Source organism: Acomys russatus, chromosome 17 (genome assembly GCF_903995435.1).
Source record: "Acomys russatus chromosome 17, mAcoRus1.1, whole genome shotgun sequence".
Lineage (NCBI taxonomy): Eukaryota > Metazoa > Chordata > Mammalia > Rodentia > Muridae > Acomys > Acomys russatus.
In genome coordinates, this window is record NC_067153.1 from 42,194,779 (window position 1) to 42,218,130 (window position 23,352).

Consider the following 23,352-nt stretch of genomic DNA (forward strand, 5'->3'; position numbering starts at 1 on the left):
AACCCGCCCAGATCTTTCTAGGGCACTCTTCTGTACCCTATGGAATACTGCCTTAGCAACAAGGATGAGAGCTATAAAAAGCAAGCTGTGGAAACTGCCCTCTGACCCTGCTTCTCTGGGGGAGCAGCTTTTCTGTTTATTCCTTGAAGAACCTCAGCAGAGAGAAGACAGGACAGAGCAGATGCCACACATTGGTGTGCACTAGTCTCTGTCCTGACTTTTTTCTTTTTTCTCAAACTCACAGTAATCCTCCTGCCTCAGCTTCCTGGATGCTGGGATTATAGGTATATTATACCATCTGTGGATCTCCACACTACACGGGTGAACTCAGCTTCTAGAAACAAGTAGTGGTCCCTCTGGGCTGTGACCTCTTTAGCCCTTCTTTCAACCCTTACAAGAAGCGGGGGGATGGGCGGCCCTGAAGCTGAACCGAGCTGCTACCTTGAGCGTCCAGCCTCTTGTCGGCGTAGACCTTGTAGGTGAAGGCATGCCGCAGGGCCAAGGCTGCGAAGAACATCTCAACACAGATGATGAAGTCCTGGTAGCCGGCAGCCACGGTCCCCTCGCCCACTGACACTCGAGCTGAGTTGATCTTGGGGATGGCCCCGCACTTCTCTAAGATGGCCAGTAGCATGCCTGGGCAGGGAGAAGCACTGTCCAGTTACACACTGGACCCCTCCCCATGCCCTGCATTCAGGCAGTACCACCCAGATAGCCACACGCCAGGGCACAATAGGGCTCATTTGCTCCTGGAGGCAGGCCTCTGCCAACCCCACTCTTAGCTACCTGTCAGTCAGAAAACTGGGACATTGCTAACTGTACATGGCTGCACTGAAGTTTCCTGAAAGCCTCACCTCTCCCAAGTGCCCAGTGGCCAAGGTATCTCTGAGTTCCAAGCCACGATCTTGAAGGACAGCACTTTGGCTTGGGACCCACAGTTCTGGGAACACATGGGACTGAAAGGGAAGTGGGCATGGGGGCCATGATCACCAGGCTGAGAAGGGGCTGACCTTGCCAGAAGGAGAGAAAGATGACGGACTTGACCATGAAGAACTTGAGAACAGGGCTGTAGGGGCTGAGCAGCTCCCGCGTGGCGAAGTAGAAGAGGAAGAGGGCGTAGAGGGCCAGGCTGACTGAGATGTTGTAGATGATGGTCACGTAGAGGTAGCCACTGGTGACACTGTGGAACAAGCATGCTGGGGCTGGAACCAGCCCTTCAAGGGCAGATTGCTCCCTCCTCTGCTCTGCCACAACCTGTTCCCCATGGGTCATGGCTGTGCTCTCTAGCAAGGCACAACCACCCACTGGAGGGGGAGACAGGGGATGGGGGACACACTGGGATGTGGCTCAGCTGTGTGCCTGTGCGCAGGCAGCTTTCCACCACCACTTCACTCACTCACAGGGTGGCCCTGCCCTGAACCTATTCCTCATGGAGGACGCTAGAGGAAAGCTAGGGCTATGTAGAGGGCGCAGACTGACGTGAGGTGACTCCTAAGCTTGCTCTCCTCCTGACCTCAGTGTACTCATCAGCCTAGGTGGGCTATGGTACAGGTTATAGGTTACAGCTGATGAGAAGACCTGGAGCACAGGGCCAGGCGAAGGCCGCCTTCACTAACACACAGTGAACACGTGTGGCTAGTTTACCCAGCTGGGCCTTTACGTCTGGGCTGAAGGCTGCCTCCCCAGCTTCTTCACTTTCAGAAGCTGTCTTAAAGTAGGCTCCACCTTCTGAGACCAGTATCAGGGCCAAGCGCAAGATGGCCACCGCCAGGCTCTGGGTCAGAGATTCAGGGAGGTCTGAGCCCTGTGCGGTTTAGGAAGATCACAGGCATGGGCTCTGTTGTCAAGGTAGGTCACCCACCCTGTGTCAATACTCTACCCACAGATCCCAGGGGAGGACCCCTGCTTACTCAAAGTCACCATCCCGGTACTTGCCAAAGGCCTGTAGAATAACAGTGCTGACGGCCATGAGTGGCTTCACCACACAGAACTGTAGGGTGGCCTGTTTGGGAGACAGACAAGGCAGGATTCAGTAGGGTGTGGGATCTGACAGCTGGGCCTTTGCTGGTTGCTAGGAAGGAGGAAAAGCGAACTGTCTGCAGGGGGAGGCAGAGTGTGTGAGAAAACAAAGCGTGCTGGGGACTCAAGGGCTAAAAATATAGGGCTGTCAACCAGGAGTAGAAAGACACCTCAGAGAGCTTGGAGGATGAGGGCCTTCAGGGAGGGGCAGGCTCCAGGCAGAGGGAGCAGCTCCAAGCCAGTGAGATGGATCAGCAGGTAGAGGTCAAGCCCGCTGACCGAAGTTTGATCCTCAGAACACACAGTGGAAGGAGAGAACCTCTTTAAAGTCACATATTCACATACACACACACGGACGGACACACACACACACACACACACACACACACACACACACACACACACACACACACACACACACACACGGACATGCTCAATCAATCAATTAATGGGGAGTGGCTCATAGAGAGGCTCACCCTGGGCAGAGTGTGAACAAGGATGGGGAGTGGGCAGTAGAGCACAACAGCAGGCAGGTAGCCGGGAAGAACAGCAGATCCAGGACCTCACGCTCTAACGAGGAACTGGCCACACAGGGAATGGGTGGGGGCCAGGGCCTCCTGTCGTCTCATCCTCTGGTCTGCTGCTTTGGCCATGCTCTGGCCTGGGCTAAGGTTTATGTGGAGCCAGGGTCTGAATAGGCTGGAGATAGCCTTCAAAAGTGGCAAGTGGGGCTGGGTGTATATGCCTTTAATCCCAGTACTAAGGAAGTAGAGGCAGGCGGATCTCTGTGAGTTCGAGGCCAGTCAGGTCTACAAAGCAAGTTCAGGACAGCCAGGGCTACAAGAGAAACCCTGTCTCGGGGGTAGGAGGCTGGGTGGGAGGAAGGCAGCAAGTGGGGAAAGGATGCCCCTTTAATAAGTGGGAGACCTGGAAGGTATATGGGAATTCAGGCCTGGTCAACTGTAGTCACTGTAGTCACTCAGGCGGTCACCTGGTCTAGGAGTGGTAGCCATTTCCTTAAATGTTAAATCACCCATACCCACAGCACAGAGTTGCAAGTTTGGTGATGGAAGAGCCAGACAGCAGTGTCCTCTTGGAACTACCTTCTATGCACAGTCAGGCTTTTCAAAATTGCTCAACATGGGAGAATATGCTAGGCCAGTGCTGCAGTTCCTGCAGTCCAGTGGGGTGTCTGTACCACCCACAGATGCCCACAGACCTAAAAGCCGTCACCCTCATCCAGGAGCCCTGAGTGAAAGAAGGGAGGCAGCGGGCACATGAAGCTCCAGCCACATGGCTTAGCCAGCATAGGATCAGTGGCTGAGGCCGAAGGCAGCCTGGGGACCCATCTCTGTTCCACTGAGGACTTGGCCTGTGGGAGGACCATGGCAGAGGAACATGTGACAGGCAGAGCTGTGTGGTACTATCAGAGAAACGCACAGAATCTCTGGGCTGCAAATCCCAGTCAGAGGAAGTGTGGGGCAGGGCTTCACACCAAGGTGCCCAGTGAGCTGGGGGTCTGTTCTATGAGGTATTTTCATCACCTCAGTCACAGACAAGGAAACTGAGGCATGGAGCTGAATCGGCAGACAGAAAAACTGGAGCCCAAGCCAGCAGGCCTCAGAGATGTTGTCCAGCCCTAGGTGAGTCTGAGGTCCATAGACCAGGTGAGACGTCAAAAGCACCTGTCAGTCCCATGGTGGGCATCCTTTCTAGACCTCTGTGGGGCTGGGGGAAGAGGGGGCGTGTCACTGATCCAAGAATCTCTACTTCCCTCCCTCCCTCTCTCCTTTCCCTGCCTCTGCCCCTTCCCCCTTCCTCTCTTCTGTCTCTTATAGGCAGTGGTAAGGACAGAGCCCAGGACCTCACACAAGCAAGGCAAGTGATTTTCCACCACACTGTAGCCCAGCCCAGGAATTTCCCCTTTTAACAAGGGCTCCAAACGTCTCAGACACTGGGCTCTGGGTGGAGGACATCCTGGCCCACCCTGTGTCTCTGGAATGAGGACAAGACTATGAGAGCTGGGGCTGGCATGTGGGAGGTGTTCCTTTCCTCCCCCTGCCCTCACTGCCCTGTTCAACATGGGAGCCACATGGCCCACCAGGAGGGCAATGATCTGGACCTGGTGGTGACTGGGGTGAGGCCACTGTGCTCTCTGCTCAGAGAGCAAAACTTTGGGGACAATGTAATGATCAAAGGCGGCTATGAGTCACAGCTGGGCCTAGACTGGTGGCTGAACCATGTAAACAAAGGCTCTGCAAGCCCCACCCTGGCCCAGGCAGTGTTAACCCTTTCTGGGCTACTCGATGGGAGAGAAGCTGATGCTCCCTCAGGGAGGCAGAGCCAGCAACAGAAGGAGCTGAAGCTTGCGCATGTGCACTGACATGCTATTGTGTGGGTAGCCATGCTTGGGGCCCTGAGCCCTCCACTGAGGCTGGAAACAGGGTAGCCCTAAGGGAGCTGGCCCTGGACGTGTGTGTGTGTGTGTGGGGGGGTGTCATTTCTTTCTTGACTATTTAGTCATGCTGGAGGGACTAACAGAGGCCAAGGACAGTCATGATTCTGGGTGTGGTACCTTCGGATACTATCTCCCTGATAGTGCCTGTGCTAAAGGCTTACATCCACTGCCTCGTCTGTTCCTTTAGTCACCCCTTGAGGTAAGTGCTGCCATCCCCATTTTACAGACAAATAGCTCAGAGAGGCTAAACAAACATCCAAGGTCACAGTCAGACAAGTTAGAAATCCAACTCTAGCCAGGAAGTGGTGGCCAAGAAAACCAGAAGCTATGACGCTATGACTGGAATGTGGGAGAGGACGGGGACTGCATGGTCCTGTCCGCTATGTACCTTTAATGTCTAAACCCTGTTGCCCCAGAAACAGAGATGCGTTTTCAAACTGACAGTCTAGAACTCCTGTGCACTTACTGGTTCTTCAAAACATCAAGATTCAGTCCAAATGAGCAAGACTCTGGACCAGCCTTTCTGGGCCCAGGCTGCCCCTGATACTCCCAGCCTCTGCAGATGCCACTACTATGGTGTTTCCAGAACGGCTTGGGAGCAGCTGGGGGCCTGGGGTACGGCACAGGTCAGCATGCAGCACAAATCACCCCAGGGATGCAGATCTGAACCAGCGCCTTAGTGGTTGCTGCAGCCACCACAGCTGCTTCCTCGTCCTGCTGATGCCCCAGGGCTGCTCCTAGGCACTTACCTGTTTGCAGAACCGCAAGAATCCGATGGAGTAGGTCTTTCCCCAGAGGCAGCATGTGCCATACACACAGCTTGACCTGGGAAAGACAAGTAGAGAGGGCTGGGAGGTGGGAAGGGTGGGGCTGGGAAAGGCTGCCCTCTACAATCAAACAAGCCAGGGGGTGGGGAGGACCATGTGTCCATACTCACTCAATGGCCTTTCCTCTGATCTCAGACATGATGGCGCTCTCTCCCCCAAGATACTCATAGCATAAGCTCAGGAAGTTGTAGATGACAAAGGCTGTGAAGTCCAGAACAAAGTACTTAGGTCAGCAGAATAGAGCAGCAAGGAGGGTGGCTGAGCCACAGCTATGCTTAGCCCCTGCAGTCTTCTGACGTCTGACCCTCTCAGGATATGGAGTGGCACAGAGTTGGGACCAGACTGCCCAGCTGTGGAGCATGCTTCTATTACTTGGAGCTGTGTGGCTTTAGGCAGATTTCTCAAGCTCTCTGTGCCTGTTTTCTCATCTGTGAACTAGTAGCAATTGCTTCCTTAGGATCTGCTGTGGGGAGAAGAGCAGTGACCATTTGAGGGCCTACTGAAAGCTAGGTTCCCATGCCAGTGCTCATTAAATAGAATGATGCTCCCCACCCTCCCACTACGCAGTGAACACGCTGCGGGCAGGAACTGAGTCCTGTCCCAGTAACAACGCAAAGCCCTGGTACCTGTGCCCACATGAAGGAAGGTGAGTCAAGGAGATGGCTTTCATTTCATTTTATCGTAGATGCGGCTATGGCAAAGGCCCTGGGCAGGCTGCAGGCTACTCTCAGGCTGACTCTCACAGGCTCTCCCTCTGGCAGGCCAGGAAGGGAACTTTTCTTGAGGTGGATCCTCCAGAGAAGCCACAGGGCCCACCACCTCCTCCTGCCAAGCAGTCCCTGCGATATTTTCCTGCAGAGGACCCACCACCTGAGCTCACATCCTTCCACTTCTAGGCAGCTGGTCAACTGTGCCACACCCAGCTGTGGGTGAACTGCTTGGGCTAACACTGTGCTCAGCACTGAGCTCAGGACTGTCTTTCTTAACAGGCACACAGGAGAGCCACTGTGCTGTTTCACACCAAAGATCATTAGTGCATCAATAATGGACCCCATCAATTCTCAGAGAAAGGAGATCAGAGACAACCTCCCTAGATAAGACTTGACTAGTCAAATCAGGCCCCTGACCATCCCCTTCCTAGGAAAATGTAGGCCCACATAGAACAGATTCAAACATCCAGCAATGCTGTTTAGGCCAGAGGCCTCGACACAGGCCAGAAACAGAACAGAGAGAAGCTAACACACGACTAGGAGTGGGGGGTCACTCAAGCAGCAGGTTGTCACCCTGCCACACACTAAACATGGTTCTAGACCTGGTCTCTAGGAAGGCCCTGTGCGTTCTAAATACGTACCACAGCCTGTATGTCAGGCCATGTGCTAGGCCCGGAGACATGTCAGTGATCACGAGACTCACAACCTAGAGGGAAGTGATGGTCTCTCTCACTCCCACCCTGGACAACTCCTGCCCTGGATATCTACAACTTTCTGCTCCATTCTAGACACCACATGTCAAGTTACAGACAAGGGCACGCCATTGGAAGGAAGAATGAGGGTCAAGATGGAACACAGAGGCATGTCCACACAGGAGCCAGGAGCCTCATGGTCACAGGGCATTTAGTCCCATGGAGACTTCACTTAACAGAACGAACAAACCTTTATTTATCCCTCCCTGGTTTTCAGGACAGGGGTTCATCATGTAGTTGAGGCTGGCCCCCAACTGGCAGAGATCCTTTGGCCTTGAGGTGGCTGTCTCCCAAAAGTACTGGACTATACCATGTGCCATCATACCTGACTAATGAGCATCATCAGGGAAGGGGGCTGTGAGCTGGCCACTAAACACAGGCGTCAGTGGCAGGCAACCCTCAGCAGAGGCAGGGTCCCTCCAGCCCTCAGTGGCAGCTTCTGTAGCTAGCAACTACCTGGAGAGGAGGCTACAGTCTAAGGCACTATGGCCCACTCAGCGTCTCAATTGTAGTCCCCACAAACAAGCAACTACAGCACACAGCCTAGGAGTTCAGACAGAACCTGCTCAGGAGTGTCCTCTATTTGTCTCTGCAGCTGCGCCCCAGGCCACACACACACACACCCTGACTATAGTCTACTGTTTGCTAGGTACTGTGTACAGAACTGATGGTCCTCAGTGCACCTGGCTGCTCGCTCGTTCTCTCTGTCAAACTTGAGCATCTTCAGCTGGTCTCTGCCTCTGCTACACATAAACTCTGAGTTGATCTGGAAAGACCAAGTTATCTGGGATATTCCTGATAACTGAGGATATGTCTGGAAAACTAATTGCCTGCTGTGGACTGAAGTCTTTGCTGTTTGGTACACTGAGCCTCAGAACCGTCCCTTCTACTTTTCAGGGGCATGTGGCCAATCACAGTACAATGGACCAACCCTGGAGGACAGGGGACCTGCCCCTGTGTAAATGTCCCCAGTCTACTGCTCTCAACTCCCCTCCCTCGTGGCTCCTCATCTATTGTGCATCCTGCTTGTTCCTGCTCCCAGCACCCCACGTGCTGGTTCTGGTCCCTCTTCCATCAGCCTTGTCCCTTTACTCAGCTCCACTGTGCTCTTATACTTATTTGTGAGCTGTGGCCAGTGGTGCCATTATCTGTCAGGGTGTTCTACTAGCAGCACACCGGCCTATGGCTCTTTTTTAAATTATTACATTAATTTGTTTATTTGCATATTTATGTGGACATGTGTGCACCACAGCATGGGCGTGGAGATCAGAGGACATGTTTTAGGAGTCGGTTTTCTCTCTTCATCATATGGATCCTGGGGAGGAAACTCAGGTCATTCACCTTAGCAAGTATCTTTAGCAAGTATCTTCAGTGGCTGAGCTGCCTCGCTGGCCCCTGTACCCTCTGTCAAGAAAGACGGTTTATTTGGGGCCACATGTCAAGATCTGTTGTATCTAAAATTTGAACTCTGGGCCAGATGTGATGATGTCCAGCTGTAATGCAAAGGAGGCTGAGGCATGAGGATCACGAAGTTGAGACCAACCTGGGCTACACAGCAAGACCCATCTCAAAAACATGAATGTGAACTTTGAGATGGGGTGAGAGACACTGTGTTCCTCCTATGCATGTCAACTCCTTCTAATAGAGTTTCTACTTTTCCGGGGGGAAACAAGGGTCCTTTCCGTCTCCTTCACTATGTCTGGCTGCAAAGGACCAGGCAGAGTCTGTTGTTTCATTGCCATCAGGTCATACTGGGCAAGGTCTGCAGCTATCTGCAGTGCTGTTTTCACAGGTGCAATGGGTGTGCGACACTTACTCCACCTGGTAACTGGGAGGTAAGAATGTGCTAATGATGATGAGGAGCCGGGGTAAACTGTGAATGCCACAGAACATTTGCAACAAAACACACTGAAGGGAGTGGAGGGAGCTGCATCTCCACCTCTGGTCACGAACCTTCCGGGTCCTTCCCTCACCCCAAAGCCAACGAAGACACCAAAATGCATATGGCCCCATGACTGTGCCCAGTGCTGTATGAACTACAGCCCTTATCAGATGGCTGTTGTATGGAGCCAGGGCATCCTGGGAAACCCAACATCTCTGAGGCTCAGCTCTTGCCAGGTTGCTACCTAAAACAATAATATTTAAATAATTTTTAAAAGGAAAGGAAAAATACCAAAAACACAAACAAGAAAAGGTCTGGGGGGCTGGAGAGATGGCTCAGTGGGTAAGAGCACTGGCTGTTCTTCTGAAGCTCCTGAGTTCAATTCCCAGCAACCACATGGTGGCCCACAACCATCTATAATAAGATCTTGTGCCCTCTTCTAGCTGCAGGCAGAACACTATAAACATAATGAAAGAAAGGAAAGGAAGGAAGGAAGGAATAAAGAGAAAGAAAAGAAAGAAAAGAAAAAGAAAAGGTCTCAGGTACTGAGCTGGGGAGTCCAAGCTCACCAGGCCTCCAGCACAGTGATGATTCTATCTTCTGTCAGATTTTGGAACTTAAGACTGAAAGGAATATCTTAAAAGCCAAGAAGGAAGCAGCCAGGCAGGATCAAAATCTAGCAGACTTCTCAAAAGCAACAGCAGGAGCTAAAGCCCATGAGAACCACAGAACCGTTCCCAACCTCGAAGTGTGGTCCCTTCTCACAGATGTCAATCACACAGTATCCCCATGTACTTGTTTTTTAAGGGTCCTGGCTGGTGGAAGATGGGCTCCGACCAACAGAGAGAGCAAACCACAAACGAAGGAGAGAACCAGTGCTCAAGATTCATAAGCCGCAGCTTTAGGGAAAGCAGGCTGGTTATTTAAAAACCCAATTGTGCTGATGTTCAGGGATAAACGAATGATAAGCATAGAAAACCAGACAAACCCAAAATTAAGACAAAATTATTACCTGTAGCAAAACCCAGGCTTCAACACAGAAAACTGGAAGAGACCTGCAAGGCCAGCACTCAGGAGTGGGGGCAGGAGGACCAACTGCATAAGGAGCCAGTCACAAAACCAAACAAAAGGCAGGAAGGGGAGTGTGGGCAGTGCGAGGCTCAGCTCTGGACAATCCTTAAACATATAAACGCAAACAGTAAATGCACACCCAGGAAAACACTGTAGTCCAGGCTCCTACAAGGTGAGGGAAAGAGAAGTGTTCGTGCGTGCATGCGTATGTGTATCACGCATGTATGTGTGCTTTTAGTTTTGTCACAGAGGCAGAAGAGATGTGAAAGTACAGAAGGACAGGTGAGAGGGAGGGCCAGGCTGCTGACTCAAAGACACTAAAGCCAGTGACTTCAGGCAGCCTCAACTCCAGGCCCTGTGCTGTTGTAAACTCCTTGGGAGCTTGGGAGATGACAGGCCAGAGACAATAGAGTTGCTAGGAGATAAGTGGCAGGCTTCCTTTCCACTGGCAGGAGGGCTGGCTGGGGTAGGTGGGAGGAACAAAGAGGCTTCTGAAGTGGGGGTACTGCGCACCGTCTGCTGCTATACTGGGGTGTTGAGTGAGGACAGACTGGAGCTCCCCGTGTCTCTACCTAGATGTCCTATCTGCAGGGCACAACCGAAGCCTGTATTTACCCCTAGACCACTAGGACACACAGACACAAAAACAGAGACACATACACAGCAAGGAACAGCCTTTTGCTTCTAAAAGAACCAGGTGAGCAGAAGCTGCCCCAGGCGCCCACCTGAGGCTGCAGCGCCTTCCTTCCCAGCCAAAGGGTTCCCAGGGGATTGTCTGCTTTCAGGAACGCCAAGCACAGTGGAGCACTGAGCATGGCCCCATCTGCCTCTATGTTCTCTCCTGGAAGGAATTAGGAGGAGGGAGCCTGGGAATCAATGCTGCTCTACAGGGGTCGCAGTGTGAGCTACTCAAGCCCCTTGAGTTGGCTGCAGTATAGCTTAAAGAAGACACATGCTCGGCACATGGCTGGAGAGAAGGCTTGGCAGTTAAGAACACCGGTTGTTCTTCCAGAGGACCCATCCTGGTTCGATTCCCATTACCACCTTTTGGCCTCCCCAGGCACTACACGTGTGTGGTGACAGACACACGTGCAGGCAAACATTCATATACGTAAAAGACAGACAGACAGACAAAGCATATGAGGTGCACACCTTTATCCCAGTACTGAAGAGGCAGATTTCTGTGAGTTCCAGGCCACCCCAGAGATACAAAATGAGACCCTGACACTTCCCCAGAAAGGCTTGAAGTGAGACCCTGTCTCAAGGGGGTTAGGGGGGAGAGGCCAACTGCTATCATGTGTCACACTGAGTGAAGCCTCCTCTCAGGGCTGTATCCACTGAAGAGGCAGGCAATGGCTTGCGACCATGGATGCCCAAGAAGGATGTGACACTTGGGAAGAAACAGGATGAGGGTCAGGCCACACAGGGCTGGAGACATCAAACCACACCAGCTCTCACCACCAAGAAACTGCTACTGGCCAGCTGGGGTAGAGGCTGATGTGTCTCCTGAAGAGGAGGTGGCGGAGGCCACAGAAGTAAGGGGGGACGTGGCAGGAGGAGCTAAGTAGAGGGCACCAGTCCTTTCCTTTGAGATACAACAGAGCACCACAGGGGACACATGGGGTTGCAGGGCCAGCTGTGTAAATCCTCCCACCATACCTGGGGTTTCCATGCATAAATGGACTATTTGGAAGTTGCCAACCCAGCTAGAGAAGCCAGAGCTGAAAACTAAATGAGCCAGAAGTGGTGCTCCTGCCTCCAGGCACCTGTGAGGCTGTCCCAGAATCCCCCATACCAAAGCCTGTCTGTATGGGGACCCTTGGGTTACACAGGAATGGTTGCCCGTCCATTAGGGACAGACGGACAGCCAGGTGGAGAAGCGGAATCCAGATCAATCCGGGAAGGACCCGAGGAACTGAGAACCTGGAAATGAGTGAGGGGAGTGCATTCCCCCTGCTCCCCTGGCCCGTTCCCCGGCCTCCCCTCAAGCCCCACTCCACACTGTGTCCTCACCCTCATAGCAGTCACGGATGGTGCCGAAGTACACGTAGTACTGGTCGTTGGTGAAGAAGAGAAGGCTGAGCCAGGAGTCGAAGGCGTAGATGGGCACGATGAAGAGGATGCGCACAATGTGGCGCTGCTCACTGGGGCGGCTGTAGCAGCGCAGGTGCATGTAGATCTGTGTGACGGCACCAAGTCAGGCGAGTCCTACTGCTGCCCACCTGCCTGCCCGCCCGTCCCTCCCGCCTGCTCCACCCTGAGCCTCAGTCCTGCTTTGTAAAAGTAGGTGGTAAAACTTCCATTGTGAGAGTCAAATCAAACGGGCCACATAAAGCTGGTGTGGCAGCATCTACACGCCACCTTTGGCTACAGGGAGAGTAAGGCCACAGTGTTGTCAACGCTGCGATCCTCGTGTGTGCTCCTGACCATTCTGCCTTCCCAAAGCCAGGTTCTCAGGGTCTTGCGAGACTCAGCAGCACCGGGTTAACTCAAGGGTCAGTCAAAGGCCAATTGAAGCCATCTGGCTATGGCCCCTCTGCCTTGTCCCTTAACGGGTGCTAGAGAGGTGGGGCAGACGGGAGCATCACTCTGGAGAACACGACATACTTCCGGGCTGTGTGGTCATAGTGGTGTGATCACACCATGCCTGGTTCCTCAGTCTGCTGAACCAAGGCAGCACTGCAATGTCCCAGGGAGGCAGGAGAAGGCAGTGCAACTCCGAGGAAGCAGAACCAAGAGTAAACCCCAGTCCTGGTCCTGACTCTCTGACATCACTTTTGGCCCCGCCCAGCCCTGGCTGAAGAAAAGGACAAACTATTCCCATCCCCCATGAGCCTTGTACACTAATACATCTAAAAGAGACAGAACCTCACTGCAGCTAGTGAGGGGCTGAGCACACTCACCCAGCCCTCTAAATGGGGTGTGGGAGGCGGGGTCCATCAAGCCTCCTTCTTGAGTGCCCAACCTCCTGTGGAAGAATGTCTTGAGTGGGTGTAACAACTGTCAATAAAGTGCTGTTTAGCCAATAAGCTGGGCAGAAGGTTAGGAAGTGGAAGGCGGGACTTCCTGGCAAGGGGCGGAGCCAAGTTTGACAGTTGAGAGGGAAAAGACAGTTGACTGTGAAGCAGAGAGGTCTCCGAGCATTATAGTAGCAAGTGCTTGGGATATATGTATGTTATGAGGTTTAGACTAATTTATGTTAGTGTAGGAGTAGATTTGTATTAGTTTAGATTCTGCCCTGTGTAGTGTTGGCACCTTTAAAGTACTTTTCAGTCTCCCTGTGTTAGTTGTTGGTTTTTTAGGCCGAAGAGATACAATTTACTGTAACAAATTGGTGCCCAAAGTATTTAGTGTATCCACACCCTTTAAAAAAGGATACTTCGTTATGGTTTGGTGGGGGGTGGGGGAATAGCTCCCTAAGAGATAAGTCTCTATGGCAGAAGGCTCCTGGATCCTTTTTGGCTTTTTTTTTTTTTTTTTTTTTTTTTTTTTTGCTTTTGTTGTCAGGGAGAAAGGCCGAAAGCTGAGAGATGCTAGGCTATGTTACCCACAATGAGAAGGAAAGAAGGTACTAAACTCTTCCATAGAGTTGTTAGCAGCTGGATTTCAGAACTTATTAGCTTACGCCTATGTGAATTAGCAATAACTAAATTGAAAAGAATGGTGGACAGGACTTCACTTACTGAAGCCTGAATTGGCGCAACTGACCCAAGACTTGGAATTTTTTTGTTAACTCTTGAATATTACTTAAGGTATTTGTAGATTTTGACTGGAATTGAACAAAATATTTGTGCAGGGTGGGGGTGGCACACACCCTTAATCTTAACACAGTGGGAAAAAAGACAGGTAGATCTCTATGAGTTCTAGACCAGCCTGGTCTCCACAGGGTGTGACAACCTCTTCCCTGCCCCCCCCCCCCCCCCCCCCCCGCTGATAAAGTTACTTGCAAAAACAGCCCAGGATTTAAACTGACAAATTTTTCCTTAACAGACATGCAAACTGCATGCCTCCCACGTTGAAAAGCTTTTGTATGCTGAATTGAGGTGACACTGCTCCGGCAGCCAGCTTATCCCTCTAAACATGAGCTACTTTCATGGGGGACAGGTGGTAGTCACACCAGATGCAAAAAGACACCAAAGACTTGCAGGTAACAAAGTACACATCAGCTTAGCTGGGTCCCAAAAACTCAAAGGATAAAATTCATATACTTAAAAGGGTAACCTTAATGCCTTTTCTTTTGCTCAGGGCAACCGGCTTGTCTCCAAAATGGGATACACTTTCTCAGGAGACAGGTAATGGCCTAGCCTATCCATCAGGTGCCACAGAGCCTAGAGAAGGACATTTAGTTTAAAAGGTGGAAGTGTCCACCCCTATGGAGAGAAAGGATGAGACAAAAACACCTGCAACAAATGTAAAAACCCAGGTACAAGATGCCCAGGGTATAGATAAACTCTAAAATGGGAGTTTATATAAGTGTGAAAACCCAGGTACAAGATGCCTATGGTATGCATAAACTCTAAAATGGGAGTTTATATAAGTGTGAAAACTCAAATACAAGAGTTTATATAAACTCTAAAATGGGAGTTTATATAAAGTTTAAAAGGTGGAAGCATCCATCTCAACAGAAAGGGTGAGACAAAACCACCTTTAATAAATGTAAAAACCCAGGTACAAATGCCTAGGGTGTGCATAAGTTTATTTAAGGCTTAATGACTCTTCTTTTGCTCAGGCAACCGGCTTGTCTCTAAAACGGGATACACATTCTGGGAGACAGGTAGTGGCCTGGCCTATACATCCAGCACCACAGAGCCTAGAGAAAGACATTTAGAACTATACAATCTTGTTTTGATTTCAATTAAATAATCATTGTATGTTCTTTGGTAATGGTAATATATACTTCCTCTTTGAAAGAGGTCAAAATAAAACAGACCTGGATGAAAGGGAGACTGCTGGGCCGGGCGGTAGTGGTGCACGCCTTTAATCCCAGCACTTGGGAGACAGAGGCAGGTGGATCGCTGTGAGTTTGAGGCCAGCCTGGTCTACAAAGCGAGTCCAGGACAGCCAAGGTTACACAGAGAAACCCTGTCTCCAAAAAAAAAAAAAAACAAAACAAAAAACCAAAAAAAAAAAAAAAAAAAAAGATAAAAAAGAAAAGAAAAGAAAGGAAGGGAGACTGCTAACTTAAGTCAGTCTATACATTCATGAATTCAAACTACAGAACCAGCTTCGATTGTTCTGTGTATCCTGCACACCTCATGCATTTATAGTTTTAGATCTGTATAACGCTTGTGAGAAATTATATATTTACAGAACAAAAGTACCAGACACTGATGCTGGATCAGACCCGACAGGATGCATCCTCCAGCACGCTGAGATGCTGGCATCCTGCATCCCTCATGTTTCATCCATCGGTTGCTGTTCGTCACCAGAACAGAACATGTCCCAGGACAGCTTCGAAGAAAGCTCCTGATTCCAATTGGTCCAGCATTTCAGACTGTCCCACACAGGACTTTTATTAAGCCTGAATTTCTCAAGATTCAGAGACTGGACCACAAATGCTATCTCTAGCGTGTTTAGCCATTTTCCCAGTTTTATGTGGGCCCCTACATAGGTATTATTCCTCCCAAATCAGCCTGAAGAAGCCTTAAAAAGAGAACACCGTTCCTTTTCCCTTAAAGGGGGGTTGGGTAAGGTTTTGGGCTATGGATGTGTATTTTCATTGGGAATTGTGTTATTATTGGTTATATTCAGAGAGAGAATGATATTGGACTCAGGGATTTTTCTCTGAGAATATAGAAACATATAGGGATGATAGGACAAAAGGTAGATTATTGAATCTACTCTTCAACTTAAGGCCTTACTTGTTACTCACAAGCCTATTTCTAATTCATTGGTATAGAATATTATATATCAATGTAAAATAAGTTTGTTTTTAATTCATTGTACTATTCAATTTTATCACAAGAATATACATCCTAGGTTCAATAGATAGATAAGGTAAAATATTCAGATAAGGTCTTCAAAAACCTTAGAGACCCACAGAATATGGCATTTAAAGAATTTTTTATTGTTTTGAGGATTCTTTGAAAATGAGACAGGTTGACTCCTGGCAACACCCAGCCTGTCTCAAAGAAGGCAATGAGCATCAAGGAACCTTCTTTATGGAGATGGCTTCAGATGTGGCAAACCAGCCACTGGGCAAAAATGTCCTTGTTTTCTGCCACAGACAGAATTCTGCCTGAAATGGGCAAGCTTGGATGCAGGTGGAATTGACGGCCAAACTCGGCCAGGACAGGGTAGGCAAGTCCTCAATAGTCCCTGCTTCACAAATAATGCCTGTCAGATATCTTGGGCCAGAAGGCTGAAGACGATACTCCACCATGTTAAAGAGTTTTGAGTGACTGTTCAGGCAGCAACGCATCTCTGTCATTTTTTTCATTTTGGAAGCTGCTAACCTGCACTTCCTATTTACTCAGCTAATTAATTTTATTCCTCCTCAAGTCTCTGGTGGGGTTGAAGACAGCAACACATTATGAGTGTAACATGAATATAACACCTGTCTTGTGGCTCCTGTGTGTGTATATTGTATACTGGTGTAATAATATAAACATATAGGTAAAAGGGTTTTTTTTATTATTAGACTAAAAAGGGGAATTGTGGAGGAATGTCTTGAGTGGGTGTAACAACTGTCAATAAAGCAAAGCACTGTTTAGCCAATAAGCTGGGCAGAAGGACAGGAAGTGGAAGGTGGGATTTCCTGGAGGGGACGGAGCCAAGTTTGACAGTTGAGAGGGAAAAGAAGACAGTTGACTGTGAAGCAGAGAGAGGTCTCCGAGCATTATAGTGGAAAGTGCTTGGGATATATGTATGTTATGAGGTTTAGAGTAATTTATGTTAGTTTACAAGTAGATTTGTATCAGTTTAGATTCTGCCCTGCGTAGTGCGGGCACCGTTAAAGTACTTTTCAGTCTCCCTGTGTCAGTTACTGGCTTCTTAGGCTGAACTGATACAATTTACTATAACAACCTCCCATGAGGCAAAGCGTACAGGAGACAGGAGACCTGACTGCCCTCCCTGACCTGCCACCCACAGATAGAGACCAGCTCCTCTGCCACCTCCCTCAGGCTCTCAAGTCTCTCCTTTGAAAGACATGTCCAACACGTAGTTCTGTGGCTTTGGCTGGACATGGGCATGGCCCAAAGCTACTTAGCGTAAGATCAAGGTGGGTAAGTATCTGTGTGTCTCCTCATATCCCTGCTGCTCTGGTTGCTACAGGAGTGAAGATGACTCCAGAGCCACCACCTGCTGGCAGCTGAGCTAGGGTGTCAGAGAGCACTCCTAGGAAGCAGAGCTTGCGCTGCTGCAGCTTGGCTTGCCTAAAGCATGCTTTGCTGGACTAGAAACCACCCAGGACACTTATAGACGTTACTCCTTCACACCCAGGTACCTGGTGGCAGGTGATAAGTAGAGCTGTCCATACAAAGAAGCCGGAGATGGCCTGGGCGGCGGTGGTCATCAGGAACACAGGCTGCTCCATGGCTGTGGGACTGCCCTCGGGGGTGGCAGAGACACTAGGTGAAGCTGCTGCGGTTGTGGGTGATGCTGGGTGTGGGGCCAGCGCAGCCCCCCTCACTGTCATGGCTCCCAGCAGCAGCACACTCCCTGAGAGAATCTCTTGGATGAGTGATGGGCTGGCCTGGAGAAGAAATCGGAGTGAGCAGCAGTGTTAGAAACAGACTTCCAGGTCTGCGTCACTGGGCCCAGCTACGCCCTCCTTTGCCCTCGCCCTGGTTTCTCTAGGCCAATACACAACAGGCTTGTGGTGTTCTGAGACCATAGTCAGAACAGAATCTTTGTCTACCCAAAGTCCTCACCATTCTCCATGAAATTAGGAGACCAAAACATGGCTGGGAATGCAGAGGTACAGAAAAGCACCCCTCTACAACTGTCAAGAACAGCTTGGCCCACCTGCAACCCTGGCAGTCCCTGAGTGCTGCTGCGCCAAGCTGGAGCCCTCATACACTACACAGAGCTGCCTCGTGGGCCCTCTTGTCACTCTCCTCTGGAAGCAAGGTCTTGCTCTGCATAGCTCAAGCAGGCCTTGAGCTCACAATCCTCCTGCCTCAGGTTCCTGAGGACTGGAATTACAGACGTATACCACCCTGATGTGGCAAAATTGTTTTGTGGTTGCTGCTGTTGTTTTTTGGAGACAGGATTTCTCTGTGTAGCCTTGGCTATCCTGGAACTTGCTGTACAGATGAGGCTGGCCTTGAACTCACTCACAGCGATCTGCCTGCCTCTGTCTCCAGAGTCCTGGGATTAAAGTGTGTGCCACTATCACCTGGCTTAGCAAGACTATTTTATTGCTATGCACATCTACCTCAAGAGTTTGGTTTTTGAGATCGTTCTCTGACTTTCCTAATGAATAACAGCTACCCATCCCTTGGACCCAGCTGTGCTGTCTTGGGAGACTTTGTGGCTCTTCTCAATTTGTGCACCTTCAAACTCTAAACTCTAGAACCCAGGATTTCACACACGCCAGCCAAGTGCTCTACCACTGATGTATACAGCAGTCCCTAACGACCACCTTCTAACTCAGCATAGGAACTCTCTTTCCTAAAACCCTGCCCAGACACCTCCCCCAACCGAATACCCCAACCCAACTCACATGCCCGTACTAGTCTCTAAGGAGCACATGGTCTGCGTTCTGTTCACGTCTCTATATTCCTGCCTGCTCACAGGCAGTAAGTACCCTATGCCCATCTTTGAATGCCCAGCACCACGCCCAGACCCAGGCCGTTTATAATGCTCGACTTCATTACTGTCTTTCAATCCGTATTTCAAAAGAATGTGAGTGAGGTGCCGCACATAAGGAACAAGCAGAACTGAGGAAGTGGGGGACAACAAGGAAATTTCCGGTGGGAAAGCAGAGGGTAGATGGCATCCCTGTGGAAGCAAAGCCTTCTAGATAGAGAGCTGGGGTCCCATCTCACAGAGAGAAGTAATCCTCACATGGCCCAGAGACCAGAGCTACTTTCCAAGAACAAAGCTTTCCAGGGCCATGGGGATGTGTTATTAGGAGTGTGATGCTTCAGACTGACTGCCACAGTTACAGAATTAGGAGGCGGGGCCTTTGGGGTGCTTAGGTCAGGAGGGTGAAACCCTCATAAACGGGATTAATACCCTGGTGTTAGACCCTTTGCCTTTTCTGCAACTTGAAGACAAAGAAGAGATGTCTGTGACCCAGAAATGGGCTCCACTGGACAGCGTGGTCAGTGCCTGGATCTCAACTGCCCAGCCCCTAGAGCAGTGAGAAACAAGCCAGATTCCGGCATGCTGTTATAGCAGCTAGAGAGGACCCACCACCACCACCCAGTGCCCTGCCCTACAGGTCTCATCCATTCTCTTCAGTGCTGCCACCTACTGACAACAGTCCTTGCCATCCACCATCAGGTGACCAGAAGACCAACTGCCCCCTTCTACCCACTGTCAGGCCCTACAGGCCTCATCTGTCCTCTTCAGTGCTGCCACCTACTGACAACAGTCAACGCCACCCAAGGCATCAGGTGACCAGAAGACCAACAGTCCAAACCACCAGCTCTGGCCAGGACCCAGCCTGCCCCAGCGCACACACAGCGGAGAGGGATAAGTTGAGAGTCGGTGCACATCACAGACACTGGAGAAGAAGCTTGACTGAAGCCTGGGTCCCCAGGTGACCAACCTCACGGCCCCTTCCAAATCCTGGAGCTGACATCCAGGCCAGAATGTAGCGACACTGGAAGGCTTCCCAGCCTCTTCATGGGGTCCAAACAACTCACGCCTGCCCTCGATGCACCTGCACCTCCTCCCAGGCTCCTGCTAACATCCTGTCCACACATCTACCTGTCAGTTCCCACACACGCTGGGACTCAAGCAGAGTCCCATACGTTGCTCGTCTCCTTCACATAAACAATCCCCTAGCCCACCAACTGCAAGACAGATTCAAGACTCAAAATCTATATATAAAGACTGGTGGCAAGTTCTGGGGGAAAAAAAAAAAAAAAAAAAAGACACCATGACAGCCTAATAATAGCTGCTGTGGGCACGGCTGCCAAGTTGAAAGCCCCAGAGCCTGAGATATTTCTTTAGAAAGGTTTGCACTGTAAAGCAACGTCTTTGCCTGTCACCCTAGATTAAAAGAATAAGCATGGGGGTGAACAAAGCAAGAACAAATACCCTAAATCTCCAGCACTTCCCTCAAATATTATCTCATGTTTGTTTTCTTTCCCCTCGTGGCAACTTTGAAGTAACACTATCTATATCTTGGAAATAAGAAAAAAAAAAAGATGTGAACTTGGCTTTCAGCCCCCTGCCAAACAATCTGAAGTGTCTAGAACATTCTCTCAGACAACAGTTAAAGCAATGCCCTCACTCATAGACATTGGTCCCTGGTCCCCTTGAAAGGCAGGTGTAGCGGCTCCTCCACCCAGACCCAGGACCCAAGTGGCTGCCAATCACAGCTGCAATCCAGTCTCCGTCATGCCGAACTGCTCACTTGCCTACAGAGGGTGAGGAGGGGCGCATCTATGTCCTGCTGCTCCACACCATGACATGCTCCTGGAGGGAGCACTTGCCGGCCTAGATCCCAGAACAAACAGAGCGCTGGCCTGGTGCAGGACCTGAGCCTTAGAAAAGCAAGAGTGCCTGTGGCTGGGTAACTGCAGCTGGCACAGCCCCTGTAATCCACATGCTCTCTGTGGCTTCCCTGTTATACTCCATGTTCAAGGTGGGAGGAGACATACCAGACAAGGCTCAGAGTTCCAACTGCTCTAGCAGGTTCCCCTTTTTTTGAGGGGGTGGGTGCTCATCTATGTACAGGCATGCTTGTATGGGCTTGTGGATTTCCAATTCAGCTACCTCTTCTCCCTGTTTGTTCATGGGTTCTGGGATCAAACTTCAAAGCTCACTCTTATGTGGTTCACCATCTCCCCAGCCACGGATCCCACTCTTTTTTTTGTTGTTGTTGTTTTTTTGTTTTTTTCGAGACAGGGTTTCTCTGTGTAGCCTTGGCTGTTCTGGACTCACTTTATAGACCAGGCTGGCCTCGAACTCACAGCGATCTGCCTGCCCCTGCCTCCCGAGTGCTGGGATTAAAGTCGTTCGCCACCACGCCCGGCTCCAGATGAGTTTCTTGATCTATAGCATTCCAAGGCAACTATGTAAGTGACAAGGGGTTCCAGTTTAGAGTCCCAGTGATAAATAGGCTTACAATTAAAAGTGTCTATCTCAAGACTGGCAAGATGCTTGGATAAAGGCACTTGCTGCCAAGTCTGATGACCTGAGTTCAATCCCTGAAACTCACATAAATGTGGAGGAGGCCCTCTGATCACTCCCCACATCACTCACTCTTACACACACTTACACACTCTTTCGTGCAACTGTGCGCACATGCACACACACACACAGACTCACATACACACTCACATACACACTCTCACACAAAGTAATAATAGTAATTATTACAACAAATAAAATAGCATTTTAAATTAATTCGGACATAACTGTGGGGACTCTGGCATGTACTCCAGCAATCAACAGCGCACTTAAAACAAAGCCAAGATAATTACTCACCCTGATAAAGGAGAAAGACGACGCAAAAAGCCATCTTGTTTTTTTTGAGACAGGGTCTCTCTGTGTTAGCCTTGGCTGTTCTGGACTCGCTGTCTTTTAAGACAGCACTGAATGCCGCCTATCCTCTCTTGATCTACGATGACCCCTGTATAAAAGACTCTAAGCACATGACATGGTGTGTCCAACTGCTCACAACCACCAATTAGTTTGTGTGTGCTTCTTCCTTTCCTCTTGTTATCACTCGGTATGGATGTGTGTTCAGTTACATATGATTCGTGTCATTTTATGTTAACCCTCAAATAAATGCTTTCCGGTGGTAGTGGTGCTGGCAAGAGTCTCACCTGGTACCCCTGGCTATCCTGGAACTCAAAGGGATCTATCTATGTGTCACTACTTCCTGGACACTGGGTTCAAAGGTGTGTGTCACTATGCCTGGCCCTAAATAAGTGCTTCTTTATGTGAAAAAAAATTAATGTGAAATGGACTGTGGATTTTTCATTTGCTTTGCGACAGGGTCTTAACACGTAGCACAGGTTACCTCGGATTAGCAGCAATCCTCCTGCCTCAGCCTCTCCAGTGCCAGGACTATAGACATTACCCACCATGTTCACTTGGACCTTGGGTTTTACTTTATTATAAATTTTTATTTTTTTTTAATGTATGAGTTGTATGAGTGTGCTTGCATGTATATATGGGTACCACATATGTATCTGGTGCCCTTGGAGGTAAGAAGAGGGCATCAGGTCCAAGAACATGAATTACAGATAGCTGTAAGCTACCATAGGGACGCTAGAAACCAAACCTAGGTTTTCTGATAGAGCCATGAGTGCTCTTAACTGTTGAGCCATCTCTCCAGCCCCAAACTGGGGCTTTAATACAAAGTATAAAACTATAAAAGAGAGGCTGAGCGTGGTGGCACTTGGGAAGCAGAGCAGGTCGATCTCTTAGGTTTGAGGCCAGCCTGGTCTACAGAGTGAGTTCCAATCATTCATGGCTACCTAGTGAGAGCTTGTCTCAAAGACAGGCAGCCAGGTAGGCAGGCAGGTGGGGTGGGGGTGGGGGGATGGAGAGGAAATGGGTAGTGCACACACAAGTATGGGTGATTATGTTAGTTGAGGTGGGAAGGCCCGACCGCTATGAGTGATGCCATTCCCTAGGAGAAAGCAAGCTGAGCACAAGCACACATGTGTCCACTCCCTAGGAGAAAGCAAGCTGAGCACAAGCACACATGTATCCACTGGATTCTGACTGATGAAGTGTTGAGTGGCTGCTTCAAGCTCCTGAAGCCTGACTTCCCCACCCTGATGGACTATAAGCAGGAACTGTGAGCTATGATGAGCCCCTTCTCCTTTAAAAAGCCTGAGAATAGCCCAAATGTGAAGACTGAGTAAACACTGCATCCAGACCTCAGACCACACAGCAGTACAACACTCAGCCTGGTGGTGGTGGTAGTGGTGGTAAACATCTTTAATCCTGGAGCTAGGGAGGCTGAGGCAGGTAGCTCTCTGAATTCGAGGCCAGTCTGGTTTGCAAAGCAAGTTCTAGGACAGCCAGGGTTACAAAAGACAGGCTAAACTCTCGCTTTAAAAAGACAAACCCTAAACAAACAAATAAACAAACAAACAAACAAACAAACCCTGCTAGGCATAGTAGCAGACACCTTTAATCCCAGCACTCAGGCAGAGGCAGGTGGATCGGTGTGAGTTCGAGGCCAGCCTGGTCTACAAAGTGAGCCCAGGGTAGCCAAGGCTGACATAGAGAGACCCTGTCTTGAAAAACCAAAAAACCAAACCAAACCGAACAAACAAACAAAAAACCCACAAACCCCAACACTAGGCACCAGAAGCCCTCTCTGTTGGCCAGGGCTTTTCAAGAAACTCCTAAAACATTCAGCCTGCCGCAATGGCCCTTGGCTGCCTTCCAGAGGCAGAAGTTAGACTCCTACAGCTGAAGACACCACACCACGCACTTCAGACATAGGGCCTGGTGGTCCTCAGCTGGACCTAGCCTGAACGCCTCCTCA

At 50.0% G+C, this 23,352-nt stretch overlaps 1 protein-coding gene across 4 annotated transcripts in view; it reads right to left on the reverse strand.

Moving 5' to 3' along the window:
• The window catches only part of Tmem184b (transmembrane protein 184B), a 44,632-nt gene that overhangs the window by 2,676 nt on the left and 18,604 nt on the right, over nucleotides 1-23,352 (reverse strand). For all 4 annotated transcript variants that reach the window (XM_051159979.1, XM_051159976.1, XM_051159977.1 and 1 more), the window contains exons 2-8: nucleotides 17,167-17,415; nucleotides 11,733-11,898; nucleotides 5,415-5,505; nucleotides 5,227-5,302; nucleotides 1,911-2,002; nucleotides 1,011-1,180; nucleotides 442-636 (exon numbers count right to left, since the gene is read on the reverse strand). In XM_051159979.1, the coding sequence (XP_051015936.1) occupies nucleotides 442-636; nucleotides 1,011-1,180; nucleotides 1,911-2,002; nucleotides 5,227-5,302; nucleotides 5,415-5,505; nucleotides 11,733-11,898; nucleotides 17,167-17,358 (982 nt within the window). In that variant the 5' untranslated portion in view covers nucleotides 17,359-17,415. The remainder of the gene's footprint in view (nucleotides 1-441; nucleotides 637-1,010; nucleotides 1,181-1,910; nucleotides 2,003-5,226; nucleotides 5,303-5,414; nucleotides 5,506-11,732; nucleotides 11,899-17,166; nucleotides 17,416-23,352) is intronic.